This window comes from Gopherus flavomarginatus, chromosome 21 (assembly GCF_025201925.1).
Source record: "Gopherus flavomarginatus isolate rGopFla2 chromosome 21, rGopFla2.mat.asm, whole genome shotgun sequence".
Taxonomy (NCBI): domain Eukaryota; kingdom Metazoa; phylum Chordata; order Testudines; family Testudinidae; genus Gopherus; species Gopherus flavomarginatus.
The window spans coordinates 1,863,390-1,882,902 of record NC_066637.1 but is presented as its reverse complement, the minus strand read 5'-3'; the positions used below and the strand labels follow the sequence as shown (position 1 = coordinate 1,882,902).

At 55.6% G+C, this 19,513-nt stretch overlaps 1 protein-coding gene across 1 annotated transcript in view; it reads left to right on the top strand.

The window, feature by feature from the left end:
- The window catches only part of ESPN (espin), a 153,109-nt gene that overhangs the window by 43,636 nt on the left and 89,960 nt on the right, over window positions 1–19,513 (top strand). Inside the window, exons 8-9 of the mRNA XM_050931619.1 lie at window positions 10,124–10,285; window positions 10,941–11,130. Of these exons, the coding sequence (XP_050787576.1) occupies window positions 10,124–10,285; window positions 10,941–11,130 (352 nt within the window). The remainder of the gene's footprint in view (window positions 1–10,123; window positions 10,286–10,940; window positions 11,131–19,513) is intronic.

Here is a 19,513-nt window from a genome sequence, read left to right as displayed (position 1 = left end):
CCTAGATGGGCATCTGGTGCAAGGAGAGGAGCAAACGGCCAGGAGCAGTGGCCCCCTGCACCACACTGTCCCTTTCACACGCACAAATCCCCCCAGAGCCAGACGGCTCCTGTAACAGCTGAGCTGGGGTGCCCCCCGCCCCCCCGAACCACTGAGTGTCCAGCCCTTTACCCAGCTCTCCCATGGAACTGTGCCCCCTGAGGAGAGCCCACCCCTCGCTTCCAGGGGGGAACATCTGACCAGGGAAATTGCCCTCCTGCATGGAGTATCAGTTGGTTGGAAATGGATCCCCTCCGAGGAAGCTTTAATGATGCCTCCCCTGCATGCTCCCTCCCCGTCCAATGTCTGACTTAACCCAGATAATGATCCCTGCAGCTGGAGGCTCATTAACTATTGAACACCCAGCCCAGAGAAAAGAGACACCAGCAGCTGAGCCAGCCGGCAGGGAATGAAACAGCCACTTGACAATGAAATAGACAAATAAGAAGAATAGGGCAAAAATGCCCAGGGCTTTAAGGTGAGACACAAACGCTGCAAAGCGGGAACCACAGGCCACTTCCAGGCCCGGGGCACATCTCCCCAGAGTGGGGGGAGCTGCCCAGGCTGTCTCTCTCCCAGCCTCACACTGCTCTCTCCCCTCTGCCGCACGCCTACAGTGCAAGGTTTGGCTTGGGCAGTTGTATTGTTTAGCCTAGTAAAGAATCACTTTACTCCCTGGTGCCGCTGCACCTTATTGTACATATGCAAAGGACATTTGCATGTGCTACCGGGGGTTCAGGTGAGCCATTAGGGATGAGGGAGATCCTGGAGCCATAGCAGGCAGGAGAGGTGCTAACCTCTGTGTGCTTCCAGGCACATTGTTCATTCGTGGGGTGCAGGTGTGTCAGTGACGGGGACCAGCCTGAGGGACTCTGCCTTTCCAAATGCCCCTGCATGGCAGCTGTGATCAAACGGGCCGGGAATCTCATGCTGCCCCGCAATGTGCTGCGATCACAGGAGTCTGTCCTGGGAATGCTGGTGTCTTGCAAGCTCGATTGGGCTGAGGGCCACGGCAGTGCTGGCCAGTGCTCTGTTCCGGCTTGGCAGAGCAGGCAGCGGGGCCAGTGACTGCACTGCGCTCCCCTAGGTGCAGGGCTTGTAAAATGTAAGGGGCAGAGCCCTCTATACTTGGGGGCCGAGGGTGTGTGTGAAACCCCAGAGCGGGTATAAGGGGCAGAGCTTGGGGGCTGGGGTGAAGCTGCCCAGGCAGGAGGAAAATTGAAAAGACTCCCTAGCCCCAGCTGCCCACTCCAGGAGAGAGATGGCGTGAGGAGATGGCAGCACTCGTGCCCTCGCTACCTTTCACTTCCAGGCCCACTCCAGTAACAACTGGCCACCCAAGTTACAAGCCACCATCTCTCCTTCCGGACGGGGAACCAGGGCTGAGGTAGCGGAATGCCACTGCCGCTCCCCAGCAGAGAGCACATTCTGGCGTGACTCCCATGCTGGTACAGGGCTTTTCTCTAGCACTGGCTCCAGTCTGAGCCCATCTAGCCCAATGCCCAGGTGCATCCCCCTATGGCAGTCACAGGAGCATGTCTGGGCAGGGAGGCACATCCTGTTTTCAGCTTCCTTTATGGTGATGGAGTTTTTGTTGGGTTTGTTCTTTGCTGTGGGGGTGGGGTGGGGACAACATGCTGAGCGCATCTAGCAGGATACTGGCGTGTTTGGGGGCAGACATATGCCCAAGTGCAGTTTGTATCTGCTGCTCTGAGCCACATTACACTGTGATCAGCACCAGCTTTTGTCATTTGTGAAGCCTTGTGGTGCCTCAGATACTCCTCTGGGAACCCCAGCTGTATCCTTCTAGGCTGCACCTGGCTTATCTCCTGCCACAGGGGACAGTGACCCCAGCCCAGCAGCCAGAGTTCACAAACATCCAGTGTCTCCCTTTGTTCTCAGTGGGAGAGGGGCTCTCCATTGTTCTCCACTGGCTGTTGACCATTTTGGAAAGTAAGGTCATTGATTGATAGATTCTTAGATTCCAAGGCCAGGCAAGGCCATTGTGATCCTCTAGTGTACGCCCATGCATACACTCCTGCCCCTAGACACCAGATCTACCACTCCCTTTGCCCTCGCCCACCTGTGTACCAGCAGCCTCCTTCCATCACCATCAACTACTGAACCCACAATAACCTTCAAAGCTATAGGTAAATAGATGGTTTGTAGCCAATCGAAGCTAGTTAAAGTGGGTGATTACAAAGTGGCAGAGTCTCCAGCGACTAGCGTGCAGGGTGCAGGATATTTTTCTCCACTTCCTATGCTGTGTTACCATCAGCTCCCCAGAGCTGTACTCATTGTGTCCCTCTGGCAGCACAACCATATTACATGGTGGGTGTTAGTCTAGCTACTTTGAGATGAGTAGAGTCAATAAATACTCAACTCCTCTGTGCACAGCTAATGCCTTGTACTGCTGCCCAGTGGCTTAGCACCACACGAGGCATGCTATTTCCTAGCGCACCCTCTGTTCATGATGTCACAGAGGCTCCCAGAGAAGCAAGGCTTGGAGGGGAGCCTCGCACAGCAGATGTGTCTAGTTCAGTGGGCGAGGGAGTCACCACTGCTCCCATAGCAGCGTGGAGAGCAGCAGCGAGGGCCTGGGGCAGAGTCCCTGGAGCAGGGCAGCTAGGCAGAGCGAGGTTTGACGGGTATGGAGTGGGTGGACAGAAGTGTCATGCAGGAGGTTGCTGTCTTGGGGGAACAGTCCCACTGTACCCAGGCATGGTACAGAAAGCTGGGCCCTACCCCTGCCCCAGAGAGCTGATAGCGGGCTAGAGCCGAGCACCAGCATTCCCCAACATGACTCGGCCCTTGAGTGCACAGACAGCGGGGGCTGGTGCACTGGGTAGTTCACAGACTCTTTTGGGCAGGGCCTGTTTTTTCTGTGTACATGTGTTAGCACCCAACAGTACGGGGCCCCAATTCCCAATCCTGGCCTCAGGCACTGCCGCAGTGCAGCTGATTGGAACCAGGGCCCATTCTGTGAGAGTAACCCGCCACCCCCCTGCCCCCTGCCAGCGTGACGCCCCACACAGACTCCCCAGGGCTGGGCCGAGCGCCCTGTGCTGAGAGGGGAGCGTGGCAGGCAGGGGTTGGGCCCAAGGTAACGCTAGCCGTGCCTGTCACAGTGCTGCTGAGAGATGCCTGCCAGAGCTGTGTCTGCTCTTCAGGCTGGTGGGAGGATGCCAGGGTAACGCGAGCTGGAGAGCGAGACTCAAACTGGAAAGTGCAGCCTGGGGAGCCAGGCAATTACCCGCCCTGCAGAACGGGGGTTCAGAGCTGCAGGGAAATGGGGCGCTGACCCCCTCTGGAACAACAGAGCCCGGGGATGTCTCCTGCAAGGAGCACCGAGGTACAGACGTAACGGACACACCCTGCCCGTGCTGGGACAGGTGGGAGTGTGGGCAGGACCTACCCTTACCCGGGGGGCTGAGTGGGTGAGGGGAGAGCAGCCAGCAGAGTCCGAGCCAGGGTCTCTGGTGCTGACGGGCAGAGACGACAGATGAGTAGCCATCCCATTCCTCCTGCCTCTGCAGTCAGCTGTGGCATTGCCAGGGCTGCGGGAGCATTCCTGCAATGGGCCAGTGTGACAATGCGGTTCTGGCAGGACGCAACTGAGAGTGCCAATTCAGGACCAATTGCTTAAACAGGGCAGTTACAGCTCTAGGGCTTGTCTACATCAGAAAGTTGCAGCGCTGGTGAGGGAGTTACAGCGCTGCAACTTAGGAGGTGTACACATCTGCAGGGCACCACCAGCGCTGCAACTCCCTGTTTGCAGCGCTGGCCGTACTCCCGTTTTGTCTCGGGTGTAGAGGATCCAGCGCTGGTGATCCAGCGCTGGTAATCAAGTATAGACACTTACCAGCGCTTTTCTTGACCTCCGTGGAATAAGCAGGTATCCCAGCATACCTGAGGAAGCCTCTGGTAATCAAGCTGGTCTCCTTTCCCGGTTTGCTCTCTCGTTCCCCGAACCCCCGAGCAAGCAGGTCTCCTTCCCTGCGGTTTGCAGGGTGGTTCGGGGAACGCGAGAGCAAACCGCGGCGAAGCTGGTCTCCTTTCCCGGTTTGCTCTCTCGTTCCCCGAACCCCCGAACAAGCAGGTCTCCTTCCCTGCGGTTTGCAGGGTGGTTCGAGGAACGCGAGAGCAAACCGGGAAAGGAGACCAGCTTCGCCGCGGTTTGCTCTCGCGTTCCCCGAACAAGCAGGTCTCCTTCCCTGCGGTTTGCAGGGTGGTTCGGGGAACGCGAGAGCAAACCGCGGCGAAGCTGGTCTCCTTTCCCGGTTTGCTCTCGCGTTCCCCGAATCCCCCTTGAAGCCGCCCAACAGCGCTGCAGTGTGGCCACATCTAACACCACTTGCAGCGCTGGTTGCTGTAAGTGTGGCCACTCTGCAGCGCTGGCCCTATACAGCTGTACTAATACAGCTGTAACAACCAGCGCTGCAAAATTTTAGATGTAGACATGGCCCTAGGCTGGGTTTTTTCACCTCTAAGGCAAACCAAACCTGTCAGACAAAAGGACTTCGGTTTCACCCCACTAGCTAAGCACAAGTCACACACGCAATATCCTTAGACACTCCAGTCTCCCAGTATCACCACCAGTCCCACTCGTCCTGGGGACGAATGGTTATGAAAACCAACACCCCAATAAAAGAGAACAGTTCTCTCGATTCCAAAGAATCAAGCCCCAGACCCAGGTCAATATACACATCAGATCTTACCCACAAATCACGCTGTTGCCAACCCTTTAGAATCTAAAATCTAAAAGTTTATTCATAAAGGGAAAAAGGTAGAGATGAGAGCTAGAATTAGTTAAATGGAATCAATTACATACAGTAATGGCAAAGTTTTTAGTTCAGGCTTGTAGCAGTGATGGAGCAAACTGCGGGTTTAAATCAAGTCTCTGGAGAACAACCCCTGCTGGGATGGGTCATTCAGTCCTTTGTTCAGAGCTTCAGTTTGTAGCAAAGTTCCTCCAGAGGTAAGAAGCAGGATTGAAGACAAGATGGAGTGAGGCATAAGCCTTTTATAGGCTTTACAGCCAAATGGAGTCTGGAGTCACATGGGCAAGTCCCTGCATACTTTGCTGAGTTACAAGGCGTATCTGCCTTCTCTTCATGGGTCAATTGTGTAGCTGATGGTCCTTAATGGGCCATCAGGCAGGCTAGGCAGAGCTAACACCTCCAGAAACACAGCCCAAAGTTGAAATACAGATAGTACAGAGCCAATACCTATAACTTCAACTACAAAATGATACATACATATAGACACCATAATCATAACCAGCAACCTATAACCTGGTCTTAGACACCTTATATGTCCCCCTTTACATAAGATTTGGTGCCACTACAGGACCTTGGTTGCAACCATGTTCTATATGGTCCCAGATTATATCAATAACGTCACAGCCAGCAAAGCCCCTGCAGCATTAGCCAAAGGGGGCCAAGTGCCCTGCAACGCCATGGGGCTCAGCCACCCAGCGTGGGGACCATCATGCTGCACTTAGCGAGGGACACAGGCTTGAGTGGGATCTCCCAGGCCACCGTGTCCAGCCCCTGCTGTCACAGGCAGTGCCATCATCTAAGCCCTTCACAAACATGGCCAGCTCGTTAGGGCCTGCCACCTACAAGCTCATCAGTGCCCCTGCTCCTGCCATTGGGAGGCTGATCCCACACCTCACCCCTCTGATGGTTACAAACATTCTTCTCATTTCCAGCTACATGTATTCCTGGCCAGTTCAGTCCCTTTGGCAAACCCCTCTGAAAGTAGAAGCCTCCTTAACTCCACACCCCGTCCACAGTGGGCATCTCTTCCACAAAGCCTGCTGCGTTAATCCCCCACAGACAAGAGGGGCTTGACCAAACCACGCTCCACTTCAGCACCGGCCACGTTCGCCCCAGCTGGCCTGTGCTGGGGGTTCCTTGTGCCTGGAGGAAATTCATTCGCGGCGATGCAACCACGCCAGTCCCCATCGGCACAAAGCAGGGCAGATCTGGTGCAGCTGACATTGGCCTTTGGCTCACACACCGGCTCACGACCACTGCACTTGTGTCCTGACCCCAGTGCCCCTTCCGGGATGCTGACAGGGCCTGCCTTAGGTTGGGACATCCTCAGGGCCAGGGCCACCCCTTGCATGTGTGCGGAGGGCATTGAGATTGTGGATGTTTCACGGAAAAGGCCAGTGGCATCTCCTGGGGCTCGCGGCTCACACTGACTACCCCAGTGGTTCCTGGGGGTGAGCCTGGGATGGGCCGAAGCCACATTAAGGACTCGGAGGGCAAGGATGCTGCGTGCAAAGCAGGGGGGTTGAGATGCCCATTTTAAGGTTAATCTTTAGTTATGGTTTTGTGAAGAGAAATGAGAGCTGCTACCCTGTGATTGGCTGGTGACACTCATTGCCAGGTGAGCTGATAGGTGTGAGTAATTCATTAGCGAGCTGCTGTAACCAGAGAGGCTGGGTCAGGTATTGCAGGTGTGCTGAGGCCAGGTATCGGGTGGCACTTTTGTTTCAGGCTGGCAGGTTTAGTGGGTCTTAGCCTCGCTAGGTGCAGGTAAGAAGGGCTTTTACTTTACCCTACACACATGCCTGGGGGTGGAGGGTCTTTGCTGGGGTCTCTCCCCCTGCTTTGCACTCACAGGGAAGCCCCGGTCCTTCACCTGGCACTGCTGGATCAGGGAGTGTTTGGTGCAGGAAGGGCCCTGAACACAGCTGGGGCACTGCTGCAGGTGGTGGGTTGCATGGGGCAGTACTGGAGTGTGCTTCTGTTGTTGCAATGGCAGTGTCTAGTTGTGGAGGGAGCAGAGTGGGACTGGAGGAGGACGACGACTTGGGGGAGTCTCCGATTAGCACCACAACTGCTGCTCGTGAGGGGGGATGCCAGTGTCCCAGTAAGGGGCACCTGGGAGATTTCCCCCCTTTCTCTGTGACCCACCTCATATGTCCCTGAGGACTGGGGAGCCATCCCAGTCATCTCAGCAGGTGCGGGCTGATCCTACGGGGCTATCAACAATGACATGAATCCATGCCTGGCTGGCTCTCCTGGAGCACTGCCCAGCTGGCCTTTGCATCCGGTGCCCAGAGAGACTGGAGATAGGAGCCCCAGGAGCACAGGGCTGTCTAGTGATGCAGCTGGCCCCTGACTGTCTGTCCTCGTGGCCCCTTTCCTCTGGGGAGGATTTGCATCACTTTGCATCAGCTGCTGGCCAGAGCTGAGTCCTGTAGCAGCAGTGGATAGCGAGGCAGTCAGGGAAGGGGTTTTTCCTTCACTCACAGAGCTGGACTTCAGAACCAGTTGCCACTAGCCACCTACATCTCTGCTATCATGTATCAGAGGTGTAGCCGTGTTAGTCTGGATCTGTAAAAGCAGCAAAGAAGATCTGACGAAGTGGGTATTCACCCACGAAAGCTCATGCTTTAAAACGTCTGTTAGTCTATAAGGTGCCACAGGATTCTTTGCTGCTTCTACATCTCGGTCCACGTGGAGAACACAGCCCCTTTGCATTTAAGTGTCCATGCTCAGGGCTGGTGCAACCATTTAGGTGACCTAGGCAGTCGCCTAGGGCACTAGGATTTGGGGGGGTGCCATTTTCTTTGGCAGAGACCATGGAGGCCAGATCTTCGGCCGCCCTGGTTGCCGCCAGCATTTAGAGGGAGGGAGCTGGGGCAGGGGAGCACAGGGAGGGCCGCCTGCAGCAAGTAAGGGGGGGAGGGGCAGCACACAGGGGAATTCCTGCAAGGGGGGCGCCTCAGGGCAGAGTGGGGGAACTGACGCAGGGGGCGCGGGGTTCCTCAGGGTGGGGGCGCGTAGGGTGGGAGTTTCGCCTAGGGTGTGAAACATCCTTGCACTGGCCCTGTCCACGCTGTGCATTTGCCAAGGTGTCATTGGAACTGTATTTCCTTGCTAAGGGCCACATTCTGACCCCGGTTGCATTATTCTGGATTGTGATTGGTTTAACTGAGAGCAGAATTTGTCTGTGAGTCCAAAGGAGACTGGGTGAGCAGCACGTAGGCAATTACCAATGCAGATTGGTCTGTTTAATGTTCCAGTCATACAAATCATGGCCATGCAAAATCGTATGCAAGGGGGAAAGAGATGAATGCAAATAGCCTGGCCTCTGGAACAAAAGAGCCTGTGAGGTGGAGTCAGGGACTCTGAGATTCCATAGCAAAGATGCACCCAGCCGTTCTCTGCTGTGCTGTTGGTGCAAGCCCCATTCCCAAGGGCCATGCTCCCAAGGCAGCAGTCCCTCCGGGATGCCCCTGTCTGGTTGCAGGAAGGCTCCCACTTGGGCGAGGGGAGACATTTCATGCCGCAGTGGCTTAGTGCAAGGCCTCCACTGTGTTCCTCGCCCGCTGGCTCCACAGAGGCAGAGATCTAGGTCTGGTATGTAGCTGTCCCCCCTCTGAGTGCCTCATCACCACGAATGTATCTACACCACCACATTGCTGTGCAGCAGGGCAGGGCTAGTGAGCCCATTCCACAGAGGGGGAACAAGACACAGCAAGACTCACCCATGGAGCCTATGGCAGAGCAGTATCTTGAACACTCGTCTCCTGAGTCCCAGCCTGGTGCCCTAGCCATTGGGCAGTTCTTCCCAAGAGCCGGGGGCAACTCTCTTGTAGCAATGCAGGCCAGCTCCCCGAGGCCAGCCTCCAATTGCAGGTGTTTAATGCATCGTCCTATAGCCCCATGAGCAGATGTCCCCGCGGTGTGATCATGGCATCCTCCCTATCCCGGCTTAGCACTCTGCCCCCTTGTCCCGCAGAGCTGCCTCGTAACTGTCCCCTGTAGCCATGCACACTGGAGGAAGCACGCTCTGGAGATTAGTGAAACCTGGTTCAGAGGCTCCGATAGCCTCTGGGAAACAGCTAGTACCGTTTCCAAGGACCTTTGTGCTATTACCTGCCTCATAAAATCCAGGTCACTCAAATGTTCTGCGCACAAAGCCCTTGAGATCTGCACCAAGGCAATTTAAAGGTGCTGCTCCCAGTGTGTCTTAGTTACATAAGAACCTGGCCTTTGAATGCAACGTTTGGGGCTCTGGGAAGCGCCCAGCGCCACTGGTTTTGCGAAGGGATAAGCAGCCCCAGCTAATCCGCAGGGGCTGGGATTGAGTGCTGTGGATCCCAAACTCTCCTCAAAAGGGGTTGTGAAAACAAAAATTCAACCAGGTTCTTAGTGTCGCGTGCAAGGCATCTTTCAGGGCCCTTGTGGCTTTATGGAATTGCATTCACCTGCTTTCACCTCAGCAGCTGGACACTAGAGAGACGAGTGCACCAGGAAAACCTAAAATAGTCAATGAGATTTTTCAGTTCACTAGAAAATTACCCTCAATGTCTCCTGCTCTGGGAGCTAAACCTGCCACCGTCACAGAACGGCCAGGGTATCTAATGCTGATAAATGTGGCATCCGGCTCAGTGCTCTGAATCCCAGCCCCACACACGGAGTATCGGCCGGGCTATGTTCAGATACTTCGTTATTTATCACATGTGAAGCACAGAGGAGCTCCGGGAGATATTAACTACATTGCTGGCTGTGTGCTGGAAACTGAAATGATTTAACAAACTGAAGAGCAGCTCAGAACCGAGTTATTTCTCCAAGTGTTTGTCCTCCAGTGAGTGTCACTGGAGCTGTCAATGGACAATGCCCAGAATGCCTTTTTGTTCAGTGTCTGTACAGCACCGAGCACACTGGGTTCTGGGCAATAACTGGGGCTCCTAGACCCTCCAATGACACAAAGACAGATTAGCCCTAGTGGCGTTCATTGAACTGCACGCCAGCACACGGGGGGGCGGGGGCAGTGCTATGAGATGTGCCATGGAGTGAAGGGGGCCTCTGTGGAGGAGGGTCTGGCCTGGGCTCAGTTTCCCTGTGTGACCCGGGGCAAGTCATGTCGTGTCTCTGGACCCCAGTTCCCACCCAGGCCGGGTGAGGCGGCTCCTTCCTCCCCACCTTGTCTGTTTCACGGCAGAGACAGTCTCCCACTCCATGTATTGACAGCACCCAGCAAACGGGGCCCTGCTCTCATCGCGGGGCCTCCCCATCCCCCAGCACAAACCCTGCTACCTACCCCTTGTTGCTTGCAGTTATCGTCACATGACGGCAGCCTGGAAGGCCTCCGGCGAGTCGACTCCAGCAGGAAATCTAGGAACTTTAGCAAGCAGCCCAGCACCGGGGATTACTACAAACACCTGGACAACAGTGCGGGGGAGCAGCCTGGCAGCTGGAAGATGGCGCACAGCGAGGAGGTGAGCCGCTGGCGCCGCTGTTCCCACTGCCCACCCTTCAGCTGCTTTTCTCTGGGGCCCCAACCCTGAGGGCCTCGAGCCTGAACTCCTGAGCGAGCTCCCGGCATCTGAGCGGGTCTGACTGGGCAGGGTGGGCCGCCGGGCAGATTGTCTTCATACAGACATGGACCTGCCTGGCTCGGGCTGGCACTGGGAAGCAGAGACTCCACCTCTCGGGGACACGTCCAAACCCCACCCAGTGCCAGTGACTGCTCCAGGGCTTGTGTGAAATGAAGCGAGGGGCCTCAGCCCAGTTTCCACTGCACAGATGTCCTCATTGTAAAGACCACTGACATGAACTGGCCATCTTGCCAGCAGCCTCTGCTGGGGCCAGGGACTGCCTGGGGCCCAGACCCTGCTGCAGAGCCCCAGAGCAGCATGGGGGGAAGGTGCCTGCTGGCCCTGCTCTGCAGGATGGGCTTTGGGGTCAGTGCAGGGCCTCCATTGCCAGCTCCCCCCAGCAAGATAACTCATCGCGGTCCCAGCTGGGAGCCCCTGGGCCCTGCCACAGCCAGTGGCTGGCAGGGTGACAGCGGGAGGGAGTGTATTGTATCACCTGACTCACTGGACCTTTACTGCCTGTTTTCAATGTATTTATGTGTCGGTTTTGTTTAAGGCATCTCTTCTTTCCAATGACAACGTGCACAATGAGAGTGCGGCTGAGAACAAGCCCTCTGGGGAGATGACGCCCCCACCCCCTCCCCCTCCTCTTCCTGAGAACATCTGTCCTCCACCCCCGCCCCCTCCACTGCCAACAGAGACTCAGGTGCCCTCTTTCAGCCAGCGCCGCTCGTCTTCCACTGGAAGTAAGTTGCAGAGTCTCTGCCACGTGATTGGGGCCTCCTACGGCTGGTTTGACACCCCGGGCTCTGATCTGCAGGCTGGTAATGCAGCTTCCTGCCAAACAAGGGAACAACCCAGGGTTGTCAAATAAAACTGCTGGTTTGTTTTCAGAACTCCTTCCCCACCCCCACCCCCCAAGGGCTTCAAGAGAGATGTAAAAGGAGTGGGAACAGGTAAGCTCATTAGCGCACACCCTGCAAAAGGCTTTAGCCCTGGCCCATGTAGATGTGGCACCGTATGTGGGGCTGGTTCTTTCTGACACACTCTAGTTCCTGTCTCTCCGTGTGCCGAGCTGACGCAGAGTGACAAGCTGCTGATGAGGAGCGAGGTGGGGAGGCAAAGGCTAACATACATAAGATTATGCAGGGGCTCTGCTGTACTTGGTCCCTGCTATTTCTCTGCGGGGCACATGGGGACACTTGGCCAGCTTGCAGCCTCATCCAAGCAGGCTTATCACTGTGGCACAAGGATGTTTGGGATTTTTTGTGCATGGAAGTGGACAGGTGGGAGCTGGGATCAGTAAAGAGAGAGACACCGAGTCAGCTGACATATCTTCCAACCAGCCTTACTGCTGCTTCCATTTACCATCATAGGCTTGAGACTAGCGACAAGCCCTGCTTAGCTCTGTAGCATACAGACAGGGGAGGAGCTGAGTCCCTGCTGCCAACAGCTTCCATTCTAAGTAGGCACAGGACATGCAGCTTGGCTGTTGCAGTTAAAGTCCTGGTCCCTTTGCCACTATGAATTGGTGCCTGACCTTTGTCACCTGCACTGGCTGGAGGCAGAGCGGAGGGCACCGCTGTGCAGTATTGGAGGAAAAGGGACATGTCACTAACACTTAGGATGCTACACTTTGAGCTTTTTAAGTGGTTTGAGCAACGCCAACTCCAGGCGAACCCAGCCCTGCAGCCTCCTTGGAGCTGGGCCCCATGGCAGTCAAGTAGGAGCTTCCTCTGCGCAACACAGCTCATAAACCGTCTCCAGTGCTTTGTTCCTGACCCTGCTTCCCTTCTGGAGCAGCTGCCAAGGGTTGGGTTTTCTCTCAGCCCTGTGGGTCCTGCTGGGGAGCGCCCAGTGCCTGAGGCTGGCGATGGGGCTGGCATGTGCATACAGCAGCAGGGAGGTGGAGGCCATGGGGAGCGAGGCGTTCAGACTGAGCAGGCAGTGTTGCTGACCCCACTCTACCAGGCCAGTTGGCTCCTGTCCCCTCTGGGCATTGTGGCAGCCACAGGGGGGCTCTGGATGCCACATACAGCACTCGACACACTGCAGGGTCTGTCTTTGAGTGGCCCAGGGGATGTTGGGATGTGGGACCCAGAGTGAGCTCTTGGTAAAGACAGCACTAACCCCAGGAGAGTGACACTCAGATCCTCACATGCCTCAACATTCCCATAGCTCCCCAGCCCAGCCAAGCAAGCAGAGGGGCCCTGGGAGCTGCACCACTGGCTGCAGGGCCTGGGAAGCAGCTCTGGTGGGGTCCCCAAACTCAGCTAAGGTTAGAAGAGGTAGCCTGGGGCTGCCTGCTCCCTGGCAGGGGAAGCACCCACGAGCCTGGAGGAGAGCAGGCCCCAGAGAGAAAGGCAAGTAGCAGGTTCCTAAGCCCTGAATTACATGGCCCAGCTGGCAAAGCCTCCAGCCCAAACCCACCATGAGCCCTTGTGCCTTAGGGCTTGGCTACACTCGAAACTTCAAAGCAGTGCCATGGCAGCGCTTTGAAGTGTGAGTGCGGTCGCAGAGCCAGTGCTGGGAGAGAGCTCTCCCAGCGCTGCACGTACTCCACCTCCTCATGGGGATTAGCTTGCAGCGCTGTTTACACTGGCGCTTTACTGCGCTGCAGCTTGCAGCGCTCGGGGGTGTTTTTTTCACACCTCTGAGCGAGAAAGTTGCAGCGCTGTAAAGCGCCAGTGTAGCCAAGGCCTGGGAGCAGCCAGGCTGTTTTCCCTCAGGCCCCGTCACCAGCATGAGGGGTTGTGGGGCCCCAAAGGGCCCTATGCAGCTTGGGGGTTAGCCCCTCCTGCAGGGTGCATTAGCATGGAACAGTCAAACAGCCTGCCCCTCTGAGGGCCCCTCCAGGACTCCCCCAGTGCTATGGCAACCCCCCACGACCACACCACTGTATTGCATAGCATCCCCCTCTATTTCCTGCCAATCGCTAGCTAGCTAGTGATCGATCGATTTGTCTGTCTGTCCTGCCTCCCTCTCTTTGCTATCAAGAGCCATAGCCCCAAACCTCCTCCTTTTGTAGCATGCTGGGGAGGGGGCCCTAAGTACCCACAGCTGGCCCAGCCCTGTGACCAATATCCCTGCACTCAGGGGCAGCAGCTGGGCTCCTTCCTCCAGCCAGGGGGAGAGGGTTAACCCTTCCCTTGCCAGCCACCAGTCCAAGCCCAGCTGAGCTGACAAGCCAGGCTGGTAAAGAGGCCCAGGGGCAGCTCACCTCTGCTGCTGTAAAGCACTAGCCCAAGGCCCAGCTTTTCTCCCACCTTGTCTTCACTAGCAAACTGTGTGTTTGCACATGGTGAACGTCCCAGTGTGGACAAGAGGAGGTGTCCCTTAAATCTGTGTGAGCTGGTCACGGTGACCCCCCCAGGCTTTGCAGCATCCCCCATCCAGCTCCCCGAGGGCAGGCAAGGCCCCCTTGGGGCAGCTGCTGTTCTCTGCAAGGCTCCCTGATTGCCCCCCAGCCCGGCCCCTGCCTTGTCCCTGTGCCCAGCACTCATGCTGCTCCTCTCAGAGGGCAGGGCTGGGCTCGCCAGCGGTGGTGGGGGTTGGGCTTGGTGCCCTCAGATATGGGAGCGGGGGAGCTTTAGGCACAGACAGGACACAGATGCCTGCACCCTCTGCATTCAGAGGTTGCCTGCTGGGCAGTGGGGCCTGCAAGGGTTTTGCTTTGTGCCATTGGGTCACAGAGCTGGGGGGCAGCTAGGCCACAGCCAGAATGGGGGAGGAGAAGATACCAGGGCCTGCTGCTCCCATCCCCCTCTTTGGGGATGTCAGGTGTACAGTTACCATTATTGATCGTGTGACTGACGGTGGAGGGGGCAGGCGGGGGGTGCAGAGCAGCAGGCAGAGAGGAGCCCCCAGAGGGCAGGCAGAGGGAGGCCCCTAGGGTGGCAGGCAGAATGGAGCCCCTCCAGAGGGGCAGAAAGAGGGGGCCCACCAGAAGGGAAAGGCTCTTTAAGAGGGGCCCCCAGAGGGGCAGGCAGTCCCTGCCCCAAAGAGCTACCAGTTACAAGAGACCAGACAGGCACAGGGTGGGAAGGGCTGGAACACACCAGCAGGGGCCTGCGTGATGGCAGCAAACGGCATGTCAGTGTCAGGATTTAGTGGTTTGTTTCTTTGGGGGGTTACTTAGGAGGGGATCAGCTAGATGGAAAGACCTGGGAAGGGAGAGGCAGGGTTGAGGGGGACAGGGCGGGGGAGAAGAGAATAAGGATGCAGGTGTGGAGAGATACAGAGGTGAAGAGACCCAGGGGAGTGGGGTTGAAGCAAACAGACAATCAGCACAGAGCAGAGAAAGTCCAGTTAAACTGCAGGATGGTCTTTGAATGCCCAGTGGTCCCTGCTCTGGCTGGTTTTGGTCCTATCAGCTGGGGCTCTTGCTGGCTCCTCTCTGCAGTCCCCCCCCCCCCTTCCAGTGTTACATGGTGGGGAGAAGGGTGGCAGCTCTTAGGTGCTAGTGAACCGGGGTGGGGGAATCTCCCTAGCACAGGCCTGGGTCATGCAGAGTCCTGGGAGGAGGTGCTCCCTCCACTATAGTTAGCCTGTGGAACTCACTGCCACAAGATATCATGGAGACCTACCACAGGTGGGGCTAGACAGGAGCTAGCCAGAGCCACGATAATGAGACCATCCAGAGCCACAACAGGCAGGGTTAACAGTATCCCGTGATATGAAGAAACACCACCATGGGCAGGTTATCAAAGCTTTGTCCGTTAGGGGGTTTCTTGCCCCATCCTCTGGCAGCTGGTGCCAGCCACTGGGGAAGACAGGAGACAGGGGCCGATGGGCTCCGGGTCTGATTTTACCTGGCAGGTCCCATGTTGCTCAGATCCAGGCTGCCTACAGACCCATTGGGTGTACCCTGCCAACACCCATCACCCCACAATCCCCACCCCCTTGGCACTGCTGCTGCAGAGCAGAGTGCCCTGGGAGTGCCATCTGGTGACCCCATGTGGAATTTCGCCTGCCTTAGGTGCTCATGTGCTCATCTGGGGCAGAGCAGGAGTTGAATGTCACCCACCCCAAGGGGAACCAGCCCAGCACTGCTCTATGGCACGTGCACAAAGCCTGAGCTTGCTGGCCTCAGGGAGATTTTCCCTAGTGACCATCACTGGCATGAAAGCGGGTGAAGGAGCATTAATTGCAATGCTCCTGTAGGGCATTGTCACGGAGTGGGGGGAAGTCAGGGCCCTGCACCCCTCTTCCTGTGATTCACCGTGACTGTCAGCCAGCCAGTAACACAGAAGGTTGATTAAACGACAGGAACACAGTCCCAAGTAGGGCTTGTAGGTACAACCAGGACCTCTCAGTCAAGTCCTTCTGGGGGGCGGGGGGGAGCTTAGACCCCAGCTTTGGGGTTCCCTGCGGTTCACCACCCAGCCCAAAACTGAAAGCAAAACCCCCTCTAGCTGTCTCTCACCCTCTTCCCCCAGGTCCTCCCCTCCCTTTGTCCAGTTTTCAGGGCAAAGGTGTCACCTGCCACCACCCCCCTCCTGGCTCAGGTTACAAGCTCAGGTAACTCTCAAGTAAAATCATCCCCTGCTCTCCCATCCCCAATGCAGACAGTCCCAGTAAAACTAGATGACATTCCCAGGTCAATCCGCCCCACTCCCTACTGCGTCACAGGCATTAGGGATGTTTTCCCTCTGCTCGCTCACTGGCCTCAGGGTCAGACCCACGAGCCTGCCCTGCGTCCATAGCATGACGAATCTCAGCCCGTCTGGCTGTGTCTTTAAGATGCAGTGACCAGTTGGAGCTTGCAGCCCAAGAGCAGCAAGCCACGGGTGGCCTAGATACCAGAGACTGCAGCTGTCCAGATTGTCTTAAGCCAGTTACTCTGTAGGTGTGACATGCATGGTGCTATATAACCCTGTCGCAGAGCTGCTGCGCTTCCAACAGCCCCAAGCGGGAAAATGAGCCTGGGGATTTCTGCTGCCCGCCACTCTAGTGATGGGACAGAGTCACAACTGTCACATGGGCGATACTTATGGAGACCTCCTCGTCCTCGAAAAGGCTGGCTCCCCTCACGCCTCTCCTGAAGAAACTGCTCAGGATTAATGGTAACTTTTGGCAGACCCTTCACCACACCTGGGAAACAGTAGCTAAAATAACAGCGTGTGGAGGGGATTGCCTTTCACATTTAATCTCCTCCAGCAGTAACGGATCGTTATTAAACCAAACAGAGCTTTAGCGAAAGGTATCCTTGCTGATCAGATATGCTTTGATTAAACAGTACAGAAGAATAAAGGAGACATCTAAGAGTAGAGAAACACATGCAAATCCAGCCAGGGAAAACTGACAATGTCAGAACAAACTGCCACTTAACTTAAACTTCCGAAATGCGTCTGCTTGTCAGTATCCCCAGCCTGTGTGCAGGTGCAGTGAGCCCTGTCAGCAAAGACCCTGAAACTCGCTGTCCTAGGACCCATTCTGCAGCTCTGAAGGCACTCTGTCATTCACCAGAAACTGTTATTGCTGGGTCAGACCCCAGCCTGTTCCGCTCAGGCCAGGCTGACACGCAGAGGGGAAATATTTCTTAACTTTTATTTTAAAAATAACTTGAATACGTGAGCGTAAGCATCAGCTGATGAATCTACGCAGCCTTGCTCTGGTTCTCTATGGCGGCCGTTTAAAGTGCGTTTAGCAATGTTCCCCCGTGGCCTCACAGTTGTGTTTCTAATTTATTTTTTTAACCTTAACTCCGTTCCTCACGGGCTTGTCTGTCCTCTGTACTGGAGTCTGCGTGGTGTCACTCCTGCTCGTACCCACTTCTTCTCTTCTGTCTTGTGGGAGCCAAATGCCTCCTCTGCTAACTGCACTCTTGTTGCTTCTCTGCTTCTCTCTCTACCTCCTAGAAGGAAAAGCTTTGGGGCACAGAAAGAGACTGAGTAAGTACTGGCACTGTGTTACCATTCCTGTGGGAAGTCAGCAGAGTGCCCAGTGCGTGGCGGGGGGAAGTGCCCTTGCTCCTTTCTGCTAGTCCCTTAATGGTCGGTGTCCAGTTTACTCTCTCCGTCCTCCACAGGGAAGTCTGATGTTATTTGACATTAGGGTGGTGGCTATTTAATGACTTGCCCTTTGGTGATTGCTGGGGCACACGCAAGTCTGATCAGCTGAGTGGGGGGGCGAATGACGCTTCAGAGCCCTACTGGTGTCCTCAGGGCAAGGTGCTGCTATGTGCTGCAGCCCAGCAACAGCATGGCTGGGGACCTGGCCGCTTGATCTGCTCCTGGCAATCCCCTTTCCCTGATGCTCTCCGGCCCAGCACACAGTAACCTCATGTGCTACAGGCTGCCCTGTGCTCTGGGAATGTGCTCAGTGGCTTGGAGGGGAAACAAACAGCTGCTCCTCTGAGACCCTCAGCACCCTCCCCACTGTCAGAAAGGACCAGGATTTAGGCACTCAGACTCTGAATGTTCCCATTACTTCTGCAAGGCCAAGGACACATTCCAACTTCCCTCTGCTGCCCACAGCGAGCTGCCCAGCCAGCACCCAGGTGATGAATAGTATAGATGCTCCCAGCAGGGAATCATCCCGTGGCCCAGATCTCTTTTCCCCACTTCCCTGGGTTACTGTACCAGCATACAGGAGAGGGGAACATGCAAAGAGGCTCCAAAGTGCAATCTCTCCTCCCACTTTAAGCAGCCACTTTACTCTAGCCCCAAGGTTTCCAGTACAATTCAGTGAGGGCTGGCCCCCAAGACAGGTCTCAGGGAATGTGTGGGGCGCCCCTGCAAACAAGATGTGGCTGTCAGGGGAATAGTTGTTTTAGTAAATTCGTTACTGTGTTTTAGCCACTTAAATACTGATAGCAAAGTAGCACACAGCCCGTGTGCTAGTTACCTGTCCAAGCTGCCCCTGCCGGGAACCGTTTCCATGCATGCATTGTTAGTGCAGTTGGACAGCTTGTGCGTGTGGGAAAGCTGCTGGTGGTTGCTGGGTTGCCCAGTCTGGATGGCTATCCGTTGGTTATTCTTGCTGGGGGTAATTTTCCTTTCTGGATGTGGGCTAGCCAGACCAGTGATGCAGCCGTTCGCTCTCAGCAGCTGCTGCTTGGGGACTTGGGCACAGTTTTCACTTTCCAGCACTACTTTCCGTGTGGAGGGTATGGGAGCTGGAACAAAGCTCATGGCTGCTATTCACTTCTGCTACCAGGAGAAGCTGCCTCCTTCCTGATGGGTTAGAACAGCTGTTTGTCAGCAGCTCACTCCTCTGAGTTTTGCCCCATGTCACTGGGCTCAGTCTCTGAGCCTTTGGAGTCCTTGTGTTTAACTATTAACAAATAACCTTGTCTCGACAAATAGCAGTGCCATAGCAATCTTCATTAGAGTACTTCGTTTTCTAGAGCAAACTAGACATTCAGCATCAGCCCGCTGTCATTTCCATGGCCCACTCGCTGCATTTAGAGGGGAGTGAATCCATTTTCCTCTGCGTCTTCCTTGGCCTAGTGCTCCCTGCTAGAATGCTGAGCTATGCTGCCTTACTACTAGTGAATGCCAAGTGCTAACGGCATTACCACCTAGTGCTCGGACTGTCCAGCTGCCTCTGCACAAGGTTTAGGACTCCAAGGGGCTCTTTTGCTGCCTGTCCCATGAGCTGGTGAGACTCCACGGGGGAGCATGAGCTGTGGCTACAGGGGGTTATCCTGCCTGTGCAGGTCCATACTAGTATTGCAGACAGACCCCGTCAAGACTAGGTTTCTCTTGAAATTGCTCTGAAATCCCGTAGCATTTAATAAGGAATTAGATCATTTCTCCAGGCTTGTTTTTAGCCACCCTATAGAATTTCATAGCACTGTCTATGTAATAATAATGGAGGGTTAGAAACCCTATGGAACAGTTCCCACTTTTGGTGCCATTCTAGAAGTGTTTCCTGTAACAGATGGATAGTTGTACCTAACTGGTGACCCAGCCCTTCCCTCTAACTCTGCATGTACAGTTACTGCCTGACTCTACTGCCTGACAAATATCAGCTACGCTTCAAGCCCCTGTGCATAAAGCGAGGCTCCTACATTCATAGGGAGGCATCAAGTTTGGCCACCAATGACAGGCATTGGTTTGGGTAGGACCATTATGTGGGGTTTGATCCTCCCAGTGTCGTGAATGGGAAAGGTTTCAGTGGGGC